Consider the following 13,282-nt stretch of genomic DNA (forward strand, 5'->3'; position numbering starts at 1 on the left):
ATTTCGGTGCATTATGGATTCAAATAAGTTACACTTGGTCTGTGCTTGTTTTGAATTGAGTTTATTTGTATGTCATCGTCATTAAGTAATTTTGGTACATTAAGTAAAGATTAAATAATAAGTCATTTATGATTTATTATATTTATTCAAAATAAATTTTTAGAGATTTATATATTAAACAGAGTATTTTCTTATTTATAATTTAAAATTTTAGTAATAAAAAAAATATAAATATTTTATATAATTTAATTTAAATATTTGAGATTTTTTAATTTAATACTTTAAATTTTATAAATAAAAAAAATTAACTTAATTATCTCTAATTTTATCTTAATTAGTATTTATATAAAAATAATTATAAAATAATAATAAAATAGTATTTCAAGAATAATTAATTTAACTACTCTAATTTTTAAAATTAATATATTTATTTAAAAATAATTTAAAATTTATAGTTAAATAATATCTTTATAAAATTATTATTAAATTAAAATTAATTTTCAGTTATTATACTATCCTTATTTTTATTGAAAATACTTAAATTACCCCATCCCTAATCCTAATACAACTCACACACCCCACCCTTAAACCTAGTAGCCGCCAGCCTTCCCCTTCGCAAAACTCTTACCAAGTGGGAAAAAAAAGAAAGAAAGTAAGAGAAAGGAAAAATAGAAACAGGGAAAAGAGGAAGAAGAGAAGGAGACGGGGAAGGAGGGGAGGACGGCGCCGGCGGGTATCACTGCCACCGCATCATCGTATTACACCCAGAGGAGAGAGGGCGCCGTTGAGCAAGGGCCAAGGAGAGAGAGCGCGTCTAGCCACGAGCCCGCTGTCGGAGGAGCTGTCGTCGCGCCCAGCCACCACCGTCGCTGTTCAAGCCGCCGAACTGCCGCATGCAAGGAGCTTCTCGTTTCGCCGCCGTCGTGCCGTGCCAGGGGAGAGAGCGCCGTTAAAAGAGGAGACACCGTGACAGAGAAACCGCGCCGCGGAGGATGAGACCGTTGTCGACGAGGCTCCGCCACTGCCTAGCCGCCGTCGCCGAAGCCGTGACGCTGTCTCTGATAGCTCCTTGGCGTCGTAGCCGCTTCTCCTCGTCTTCCTGTTCTCTGCGTCAGCAAGGGAAAGTAGCCTTTGAGTGTGTAAACCCTGATAATTCTTTCTTTCCCATTTTGATATCAAGTTTCTCATTGTTTTTAATTTTTGGGGACAAAATTTCTTTTGTGATTCAAAGGCCTAACTTTTATTTCTACTGAACTTTTTTGTTGCAAACTCTAATTCATGCCATTTTGAAGAATGAGTTTATTACTGATGATGAGTAGTGAACATTATTGAAGATTATTGAACTGTTATTGTTATGAGTAATGATTTTCGTAGGTTTCTCTATTTTGAGTAATTTAGATTATTTTGTTGTATAGTAATTATGGAACTGTTCTTGTTTTTTAGATGTTGTATTTTTTTTATTTAATTATGGAACTGTTCTTATTGTGTTTATTCAGTGTTGTGTTTAAAAGCTAACTTGTAATGTTATTTACTAGTGTAATGTACTATGAATAACCTTCACAATTATAATTATTGTAGTTAATTTTCATAGAAAATGATCTTGCCCTCAGCTTGAAGACATGAACTGGAGCCCATAAAGTTCTGCTATGTTGTACTGTTGTATGTATATTTTTTCACGTAGTATGTATATAGGTGGAGAATTCTTTTATGATGTAATTTTTTTTTCTCATGTTTCTTTCTTTATTCTTGCTCGTAGGCTCAAATGCTAGATTTAAGTGGCTTTGTTGAGACGAGACATCAACTTTTGACTCTGAAACCAAATCATCGCATGAACTGGATTGGTTTTTCCGTTGCCCATCATTTGAACTCTAAGTAAGATTTGGATTTATATCGAGTTAAATGCTTTTTCAATTGATGTTCTCTGACCTGCCTATGTAAAGTACTAGTAGCATGTTGATCTTAGAGCATATGCTTTAGTTCATTAATGTCTCTTCTTTATTATTGTTGGTTTTGACTTCATATGTGTAAGTATAACTGGCAGTTCTCCTAATTGTATTTTCTTCTATGCTTGTTGGAATACTTTACTAGAGATTCCTTGTTTTAGCTTATATAAAACTACAAGGACCTAAGCTTGATCTGATATGGCCTAGTGCATCTGTGCGCATAGGAAGTGAGTTATTATCTTGTTGTCAGAGTTTCTCTTTTGGTTCAAAGAAAGTAATTTAAATTTGGTTTCTTTTGGTTGTTCTGCATGTTCTTGTTCTTGTGTTTTGACATGAATCTCACTTTTCTTGTATGAAACTTTGTGAGTGTAAAAGCATGAAAAACAGGTCAAGTATATTTGTGATTAAACGATTATTAATTAGCCCGTTTTATGTATTCAATTGTCAATTCTTGATCATTTGTATCCTTGATTAGTTGGTTTTAAATTTTGAGAATAGATTCTCAAAGAATTAATTAATTTTAATTTCTATCTTAATTTTCACTTGGACGAAGATAGTGTTATGTGTTATTTCTAATGTTGATTTTCGTTGTTTATGTTTGCAGGGGTACAAAATTGATGGCAACATGCTAGACTTTATATTGACTGAAACATGCTAGAAGAGTCAAGGATTATAAATTCTACATGATACAAATTTTATGTTAGGAAAAATTTGTATTTAGTTGAATTTATAGAACTTATTTTATTGTAAAAGAATCTTAATTATATGTAAGATATTTTAATTATCTATATGAATATATATTATATAAATGTTGAGTTAGCACATTTAAAAAATTAATTGATATATCAATTATTTAAATAAATATTACAAAATGAATCTATTTTTGTAACTAAGAATAAAAAATGTTATAAAAGTAAGTAGTATTTTGTAACAAAATATTATAACACAAATCTAAATTGTTACAAAAAAGAGTTTATTTGTTAAATTTGTTATCACTTTTGTGACAAATTTCAGTTTTTGTATCAAAAAAATTTGTTACAAAATATTTCTGTAAAGTCCCACATCGATTGGGGAGGGAAACGAAGCATGCCTTATAAGGGTGTGGATACCTCTCCCTAGCATGACGCGTTTTGACGAGTGAGTATGGGGGGCTTCGGCTAGCATCCCTATCGTCAAAGGCAAAACCGTGAGGCCTTGTGTGCCAAAGCGGACAATATTGTGCTAGCGGGTGGTCTGGGCTGTTACAATTTCTTTGTATTGTAACAGTTTCATTTTTTGTTACAAAAACTTTTTGTAACGGGACATACTGCAATGGGCTTTTTTTGTTACAAATTCCTTTTGTTTCAAAATTTTGGATTTTTTGTAACAAATTTTTGTTACAAATATTATTTTTTCTTGTAGTGTATTAATAGGTTTTGTGATTGGAATATCAAGATCTTGAAGAATATAACTCAGCCATTGAGCTTCTTAGGTGGCCAGAGCTAAAGCTCTATACTCTGCTTCTGAAGAGGAGGCTGCAACTGTTAGTTGTTTCTTACTCTTCCAAGTAACCAATGATGGTCCTAAATAAAAACAATATGCCGAGATGGATTTGCGAGAGTCAACGCAACCAGCCCAATCAAAGTCAGAGAAACCGGTAAGTTGTAAATCAAAATCTGCAGAAAAGAAGAGGCCTGCAGCAGGAGAACCCTTTATATAACGCAACACTCTATGTGCTGCCTTCAAATGCTCAGTAGTAGCGCAATCCAAAAATTGGCTTGGCTTCCCAATGGCATAGCTTATATCAGGTCTAGTATTTGATAGATATAAAAGCTTGCCCACAATTCGTCTATACTGACCAGAATCAGCGAGCAATTTCCTAGTAGTTTTACTTAGTTTTGCTCCATAATCAATAGGAGTGGTGGCAGGTTTGCACCTTTCAAATCCTGTTTTCTTGAGTAAATCAAGGACATATTTCCTCTGGTACAAAGTAATTTCCGTCTTGGATCTTGCCACTTCTAGACCAAGGAAGTACTTCAAATCTCCCATGTCTTCGATCCAAAATCTCTCATGAAGAATATCTTTAATTGAGTTAATTTTATTTAGGTCATCACCTACCAATACTAAGTCATCTGCATACACTAGAATTGCTATGAATCTAAGTGATGTACTCTTGGTGAAGAGGCTGTAATCCGATTTGCATTGAGTGAATTTTAGCTCATGTAGAACCGATTTGAGCTTGTAATTCCATTGTCTATTAGCTTGTTTTAATCCATACAAGGACTTTTCAAGCTTGCGAACTTGACTTGGTAAGGCTTCTAAACCTAGAGGCACCTTCATATAGACCTTCTCATTGAGTTCACCATGCAAAAATGCCGTGTTGACATTAATTTATTTAAGGTGCCACCCTTTTACTGTTGCAACAGCCAGCACCACTCTCAAAGTCCCTAGGTTTACTACAGGACTGAAGGTATCTCAATAGTTAACACCAGCCACTTGTGTGAATCCCTTAGCAACGAGTCTTGCCTTGTGCCTCTCCACTGTGCCATCCGGGTGGTATTTGGTACGAAATACCCATTTACAGCCAATCACTCTCTTTCCAATTGGTGAAGAAGTTAGCTTCCGTGTCTTATTTTCTTCCAAGGCAGTTAGTTCAGCTCTTATTGCCTCTTGCCAATAAGTTTGAATGATTGCATCCTCATAGGTTTTAGGCTCTAAATTCGGAATAACAATAGAAAATGCAAGATGCATGGGAAAAAGCTTAGTATAAGACAAGACATTGGAGAGAGGATACCTTTGAGCAGTGAGCTACGATGAGGGTGAAATAGTGTTGATAGTTTGGCACTCGTAGTCCTACAAGTATGCAGGTGGTTTAGTTTGCCTAGTCGATCTCCTTACATAATCATTTTCAGGCAAAATGGAGGATTTAGGCAGAGCAGCAGAATTATGAGTTGAAAACTCTTCATGTGATGCATAATTAGGATAGGAAAGAATTTCTTCAGTTTCATTTAAGTCAGATAAAGCATTATCATGTTGATGGCTGAGATTTGGGTGATGCAAGCTTGTTAAGGGGCTGCATCATTAGTGTTTAAAACCTGAATCTGAGTCCCTTTCAAAAATTCATAATTAAAAGGATGAGATTCAACATGAGATGAATTAGAAGAATTTAAAAAATTGTTATCGTTGGAATTATTAGAGTGACAGTAAGGAAAACAATTCTCATGAAATTGGACATTCCGAGATAAGAAAATCTCTCGAGTTTGCAAATCAAAGAGCAGGTATCCCTTTGTTCCCTCCCTAAATCCAAGATGCAAACACTTTCTTGCTCTTGGATCCAGTTTGCCTCGTTGTCTTGCAAGGCTGCTAGCATATACCAAACAACCAAAAACTCTAAGAAGGGACAGATTTGGCAGAGTCTTATAAAGAACTTGATATGGAGACTTATCTTGCAAAAAAGGTGTTGGCAATTGATTAATTAAATAAACCACATGTCCAACACCGTAATTCCAAAATGATTTTGGCAAGTGTGCATGAAACAAGAGAGTTCTAGCCACAGCAAGGATGTGTTGATGCTTACGCTCAACAATGCCATTCTGCTATGGAGTTTCCACACAAGTTCTTTGATGAGATATGACATTAGAGCTGTAAAAAGTAGGCATTAAAAACTCAGGTCCATTATCTGCGCGAATTGTTTTAACCACTATATTAAATTGGATTTTAGCAAAAATGACAAAATCTTTAACCAATGAAGAAGCCTCGGCTTTAGTTTCCATGAATAAAGTCCAAGTGAATTGAGAACAATCATCCATTATAGTAAGAAAATAACGTTTTCCGATAAAGGAGGGAATAGAAACGGGTCCCCAAATATCAACATAAATTAGATCAAGTACGTTGGCTGCAGTACTAGAACTAACAGAAAAGGGTAATCACTTTTGTTTGCCAAGATGGCAAGAATGACATAGTTTCGTATATTTTGTACAGTCAATAAACTCAAAATTCTTTTGTAATACAACAAGCTTATCATGAGATGGATGTCTTAATCAACATGCCACAAAGATTGTGAAAAATGGTTGTAGGAAGTTGCTGTGATGTGAGGGAGAGCTTTAATTTCTTTGTGCAGAATGTACAAACCATCAACATTGCTAGCTGCACCAATTATCTTAAAAGTGTGCAGATCCTGTATCTCACAAGCCTTGTCAGTGAAACTCATTTTGCAATGTAAAGATGCAATAAGTTTTGAAACTGATATGAGTTTAAAGTTAAAAGTAGGAATAAACAACGCATTAGTGAGAAAAAGATTGTCAGAAAACATAATGGTACCCATGACGCAGCTAGTTGTGAGTGAGAGATTAGGTAATTTGACAATGATTGGATCAACTTTGAAATAATTTTGGAAATCAGCCAGGGTATATGATACATAGTCAGTGGCTCCAGTGTCAAGTACCCATGGCTTGTGTTTATTAGTTGAAATAGTTAGAGCTCTAACATGAGAATCAAATTGTAAAGTATTTACCATTCTACCTGTATAGGGAGAGTGATTGGCTTTGGCTGAAATTTGATTGACACTATGAGAATGAGGTATATCTTGTTTGCTAAGCAAGGCCAAAAGAGCTTCTCGTTGCTTTGGAGTGAATTCATTAATGGTTGGTTCACTTCTAACTAATTGTGGAACATTGAGACCATCATTTTCATCTTCAGGAGTGTTTGTAGCAGTCATACAATTTAGGACAAGAGACTTTTTTCTCAAATCTAGGTTTGAAGTTGGGTGGATAGCCATGCTTCTTATAGCAATTATCCACAATGTGTCCTGATTTTTCACAATGAGTATATTGCAATTTGATGCGATTTTGCCCCTTTTTAGATTGACCTCTACCTCTGCTGTCAGGTTGAGAAAAGGCTGCCAAAATCTTAGTGTCTAAGGTATTATCAAAGCTGAAGAGCTACCTTTCTTGCTGAGTGATCATTGAGAGGATTTTGTTCACACTAGGCAAATCATCCATCAGCATGACCTGTGACTTAACAGTGGAATATTGCTCTCCATGACCACGCAAAAACTTGATGACTCTGTCCTCCTCCCTGTGTTGCCTAACAATGCCTAAGCCACATTCACATTTAACACAATCACAACCAGGGATAGTTCTAAAATCATCAATCTCTTCCTAAAGATTTCTCAATTTGGCAAAATAAGCAGTAACAGACAAGTCCCCTTGTTTTAGTGCATAGACTTCCTCATTCAATTTAGCTACTCAAAACCTATCACCCTGATAATAACGATGCTTAAGATCATTCCACAATTCATAGCCTATATTGTTCCATAGAACACTCTGATTGATTTCTGGACTAAGGGAAAGGTTAATCCAAGCAACTACATAGGTGTTGCATCGTTGCCATGCCTTGAAATCAGGATTAGTTTTCTTAGGTTTTAAGATGGTGCCATCAACAAATTCAATTTTATTTTTGGATGTAAGAGAATTGATCATAGCTTTGCTCCATGCACTGTAATTTGAACCAATAAAAATCACGTTGGTAATAGGTATACTTGGATTTTCAGAAGGAAGTATGTAATAAGGGCATGAAAGATCTTGATTTGGATTTGTCTTGTTGATATGGCTCTAGATCTACGCCACCTGACTGAAGAACGTCGCGAATTGTTGCATGTCCATCGTAGGACCACCTTCTGTGGATCCAAAACTTGGATATGATTTTCTTTCCATCACTGTGAAGATGACAGAAGTGTTCATAACCTTTCTCTCTTGATCTCGTGGATCGGAAACTCATTATCTCTTCTTAACAGAAAGACAGTGAGATAACAGAACTGTCATCAAACTTTATAGTATGAGTTCAAGAGAGAAGAAGAAAAGAAATAGATGAAGAAGAGGAGCTGAGATTTTAGAGAGGTGTGAAAGAGAAGGAGAAGAAATTGCGAGAAAGAGGGCGTTCAAATCAAATGAAGAAAAAAAAGGGAAAAATAGATTCACGGAGCAAAAACCGCGAAAAGCACTTCAACTGTAAAGCTTGACTCATCATCCTTCTCTAATCACCTTAACGAATTGTGAATCAGAGAGAAAATTTCTCATCCTTCAATCGGGATCTCCATGTTCCTCCATCCACGCTCACCGCACCATATAAAAATTGCATATGAACATGGAGAAGAGCAATAACAGAGAAACCAAGAAAGAATTGAGAATTGAACTTGAATAATGATCAAACTCAAAGAATACAATCACTTCTTCTATCAGAATTATCTTGCTATTCTAACAAACTATACAGCCCAACATACCAACAAAACCCACTACTAACAACTTTCTATACAAGAAAAATAACAACCTGTGTTAACAAATTCTAATTAAAAGAATAAATATCAAGTAACAGAGATAGTATACAAATCAAGCAAGAATATATATATATATATATATATATATATATATATATATATATATATATATATATATATATATATATAATGCTCAAATGTTTAAATGTAGAAAATTAATATTCTTGTTTATTATAAAAGGTAATGTGATGGAACCAACCTTCTTCAGTTAATATTAATTATATATTTTTTAAATTATTTTACTAAGGGCAGTTACAAGGACTTTGTACTCTACTTCTGATAAAGAATGAGCTATATCCATTTTCTTCCTTTTTTTTTTTTCTAGCCAATTAACGAGAAACTAAATTAGAAACAATAGTCATTCATTAGTCTTTCAACATTAGCATATGTTGTCCAATTTGCATTATAAAGTTAAAGTGAGGTTAAAGTTTAACTTTGTGGAGAACGATAAACTATTTGTGGGACCATCTTTCAAATATTTCAGCATTCTATGAGAGTACTCCGAAATGGTTGGTGGTGGAACAATCCACAAATTGATTGAGTCTTCTTATTGAATAGACATGCTAGGCTTGGTGTTTGTTAGATAGAAGAGTTTTTATTCTAATGGTCTATACAAAGTGAAATTGTCAAAAGTGTTCCATCTTCGTTAAATATCTTAAAAGAGTGTGGATCAAGTAATAATTTATTAATTATTGCATATCATTTTGTTTTAGTATTAATAGCTCTATTATAATATATTTAATTTAATTGCTCATATAATATATATATATAATATTAATTATTGCATATCATTTTGTTTTAGTATTAATAGCTCTATTATAATATATTTAATTTAATTGCTCATATAATATATATATAAAAAAATTTTATATAACATAAAATTAATCATTAATGATAGATAAACAAAGGTTATATTTTATTGAAATAGTACATGCATGGTAAAAGTGATTACCATATATATAATATGTTTGAATACACCAGAGAAGTACATAATTCATTGTATTTTTTCTTAAGCAAAACAATAAAAATTATGTTGTGAACTGATTTTATATAATGTGTATATGTATAACACTATCATTGATACTGTATTATCTTTTTATTTTTGCTTTAAAAGTACACTGTTGCTCTCTATATCAATGGAGAAATTAAGTATACCACATGCACAAAAGTATACTGTTAATTCATCATTGTTCTTCCACCAGATCCAGACTCCCTTTGACAGTTAAAGAAGAGAGCAGCAACAGGTGAACTAAGATTATAAAGCTCAGCAAACTCTCTTGTGTTGAAGTTTTGTCTCCATCCAGGAGCATATACTGTTTGTCTTCCCGGTTGTCGAAACAACACAAACACAAAACGATGAATCCCCATGGTTGGTAGTGGCTTTTCGTAGTTCACTATCACATTACCTACAAACATACAGAGAAGGAGTTCAAAATAAAATAACGATATCTTTTTTTAATTTTTATATGCAAACTCAGAATGTTAATTATGTAAACATTTGTTTTACAATTGACTTTTATTACTTGATTTGAGAATCATGGACTATAATAGGTCTCTGTCTAGAATTTAAATTTTTAAAAGAGATAAGATAACTCATGATATGATATTAAAGATTCTTATTAATATATGTTATTCTTTTGTATAAAAATAAAATACTGAGTATATATAAAAGATAAGCCTATATATAATCTAAATTTCAAGTATAAAGTAAAATGGTAACAAAACATGTTTAAACATATGAGCATTTTATATCCATTGAAGATGGAATGGTTGAAAGTTGGAATCTGATACTCTAAAAAATCATTTTTAGTTCTTCCCGCACTATAGATATGCATTTAAGATAAATCATATGAATATATCTTTCAGTTCTTAAGAAAAAATGGACGGTATGTAAAAGATTCAAATCATATATCAAATAATGTTATATATGTGTCAAAAAATAATACGATAGATTCATGAAAAAACAAATTAAATTTATATAAACTACTAACCAAAATTAGCTCCTGTTGTTGCTGGAATATCAGTCACCAACCTAAAATAATGTAAAATTATTTAATATTTTAGTTTATATAATAAGTAGAAAGTATTAATGAAAAATAGAAAACAAGTATAGTATTATATATTTTAATATAATTTTTTAATAAAAATACTTTTATATGTGTATTTCTCAACCTATACATTTTCAATCCATATCATTTTCCTTGAATCTTAGATTCAAATGTTTTCTGTACTCACCAATGGAGGTACTCTCTGCAATTAGGATTACTTGGACTAGGTGCATCTGGATCAACCATAACCTATATATATGATCAAAGAAAATAAAAGAAATAATAACCATTAGACATATATATATATATATATATATATAAAAGATCATATAATAAGGTTTAATTTGAATTTACATAGTAATAAGGTCTTTTACTTACTATATCACTCTAAACAATTTCTAGGTATCTTTTGGCGGAATTACACCAAATTTTTTTTATTATTAAAAAATATAAATATTTTTTTTAAAAGTAATTATATATTTAAATATAAAATATGTTTTACACAAGTTGTAGTTGTATATTTTCTTTATTTGTGTATGTTCTCAAGTCTCTTTAATGTTTTTAGATGAGAGCCAAAGTAATTCTACACTATTCAAGATTAGCCGCCTTTAATTCAACTGTGAATATTGTTGTTTAAAATATAAAAATTATTAAAAATTATTTTTAAAAGTTATTATCATATGGTGGTCATCCTTTTAGATAATGTACAATTTTAATTAATATTATATATAAAATTTATAATTTATAATTGAAGAGATATACATATATAATATCAAAATACCCATCAAAACTTAACGAGATAAGATCAACTTTATTAAAATTGTCGTATAAAAAATCTTTGCTAATTAGTAAAAAAAAAAATTACAGATGACTAATAGTATTTTAGTCAATGTATAGCCCATTGCAACATGTAATCACATAACTAAATTTGTTACAAAATATTGTTATGACCATTGTTCTTACCAGGGTGTAGAAATTCCTGAGGTCATCTCCACCAATAGTAACTCTAGGCTGGTTGACTACATGAGAAGGCTTAAGCTCACAGCCATTGGTTACATCTCTATTACCGTATGATATTCTCATAGGCATTGTGCTTTGAAAAGGGTCCAACACATCCCCAATCACTCTTCCAACAACAAGAGAGTTCCTGCTACCACCACTAGGCATGGCATATAGTATAGTATATGTATGTTCTTTACTTATTAGTTAACAAGATCTCTGGGGCAACTACTATTTATACCCAGCTGGAAGGAATTAAGGTAAGGGATATGAGATATTAGTATTATTATTATTCTTGAGCCGTATGTGTCTGCCTGGTGCAGATTACATATCTTGATATTATTGCTTTTCGTGTGAAAACTGGAGGAAATGGAGGATTTTATTCCAAAAGAAGGAAAGGGCTGCCATGCCAAAATAGGAGTTAGTTAGTTAGTTGGTGCAACTGTATGTCAAGTGAATCAAGGTGACTCAACGCTGCATGCTTGTCATGATCATGACTCTAATATGGTTGTGTAAAGAAGAAGATGCATGGTACATATCAAATAAAATAATGGATACTTCTTCAGGATTGTAAAATTATTCTTGCGTCAGATTAGGGAAAAAATAAAAAGATAAAGAGGTTAAAATTTTTAGTTATTTCATTAAATCCGCAGCATGTATGTGCACCCAATTATCTTTTGGAGGATGCTCTTGTAAAGACGCTCAGAATATTTTTTTTGTAAAAACACTTATATGTTGCATTATTATTAGACATATTAATAGATTGGTTATTTTTTAATTTCTTCACAAATTAGAATAAAATTGATTTTTTTTATAACAATAACAATAAACTCAATTGTTATTAGATCTGGTCGAACCGACTAATTTACATAACTACTGGATCATTTTTTTTGTTTTTTTTAAAAACAAAAATCAGAGATATATTTGTCCTTTTATAAAAAAATTTAAATATGATTCAGTTTAGATTGTGTAAATCGATCAGATCAAATCGGATCTAATAATTATAATGTGGATAATTGAATTTATTATTGTTGTTATAATAAATTGATTTTGTTCTAATATATTAAAAAATAAATTATTAATCAGTTTAATAAAGATATCCAATAATATCATGATATACGTAAACGTCTTTAAAAAAAAAATTTAGTATCTTTATCAAAGTGATGTCCTTATCTTTTATATTAATTATAACGTAAATAACAATTCATTTTGCAAACCCACCGAACAAGACCAATATTAAAGCGTCTCAATAAAGACAATGGCACAAACATGTTATAACATTTAAACTAAATATATTTAATGGTAAAATATATTTTCGGCTCATCCTTAATAAAAAAAGTGCTACATTAATTAAATAAAAAAAAATTTTTAGGGCGAATAATTTTTAGTATTTTTTGCTATCATTTTATCAGTATAAACACTAAATTATCTTTAACAAATAAATTTTACTAATTTATTGTGCAATTTTTGAAAATATATGTACAAATTATATTAATTCATATGTGTAAAATTTTAATAAATATAGATATAAATTATATGCTTGTATATAAAATGTCTATAAATATGAATATAAATTATTACAAAAAATAATATTTTTTAATCATGTAGCATTGTTTATAAATAAATTTTAACTATCTATTTATTATATTTTATATTAATAATTTAAAGTTAAATTTAAGATTTATGATATAGAATTTAGAGTTTTAGATTTAATATTTATGATTTGTAGTATTTTTATTTTTTTGTTTCCTTTTTTTAATCTTTAATAGCAAATTAATTTTCAGAAAACAACAAGTTTCTTACTTTTTTATCAGTATGCATTAGCATTTAATTATTTCTTGTTTATGAAATTTTCAAAAAATTTAAAAATATTTTTAATATTTAATTTGCTTCAATTTCGTTTCTAATGTTTTAAATATGTTTTATAGGAGTGCACATAAGTCGAGTGAAATCGGGTTTGTCTTTACCCAAACCCGATC

The 13,282-nt window shown here is 31.2% G+C and overlaps 1 protein-coding gene across 1 annotated transcript; it reads right to left on the bottom strand.

Moving 5' to 3' along the window:
- Positions 1-9,385: 9,385 nt before the first annotated feature.
- On the bottom strand, positions 9,386-11,471 carry LOC107647337 (protein VERNALIZATION 3-like). The gene is made up of 4 exons (XM_088490139.1): positions 11,268-11,471; positions 10,492-10,553; positions 10,248-10,288; positions 9,386-9,662 (listed from the first exon to the last, which is right to left on the bottom strand). Exons 1-4 carry the CDS (start codon positions 11,469-11,471, stop codon positions 9,433-9,435), a joined length of 537 nt encoding a protein of 178 aa, XP_088346265.1. The 3' UTR covers positions 9,386-9,432.
- Positions 11,472-13,282: the final 1,811 nt, after the last annotated feature.

Source organism: Arachis ipaensis, chromosome B6 (assembly GCF_059453495.1).
Source record: "Arachis ipaensis isolate K30076 ecotype BB chromosome B6, ASM5945349v1, whole genome shotgun sequence".
In the NCBI taxonomy this organism is placed as follows: Eukaryota; Viridiplantae; Streptophyta; class Magnoliopsida; order Fabales; family Fabaceae; genus Arachis; species Arachis ipaensis.

Bases quoted from the DNA above. Each gene is read 5' to 3' on its own strand.
- LOC107647337 (XM_088490139.1), bottom strand. From the start codon at position 11,471: ATGCCTAGTGGTGGTAGCAGGAACTCTCTTGTTGTTGGAAGAGTGATT. The intron at 10,554-11,267 runs GTAAGAACAATG...TCATATATATAG, and splicing joins TCAGGAATTTCTACACCCTG to GTTATGGTTGATCCAGATGC. The intron at 10,289-10,491 runs GTGAGTACAGAA...ACATTATTTTAG, and splicing joins TGCAGAGAGTACCTCCATTG to GTTGGTGACTGATATTCCAG.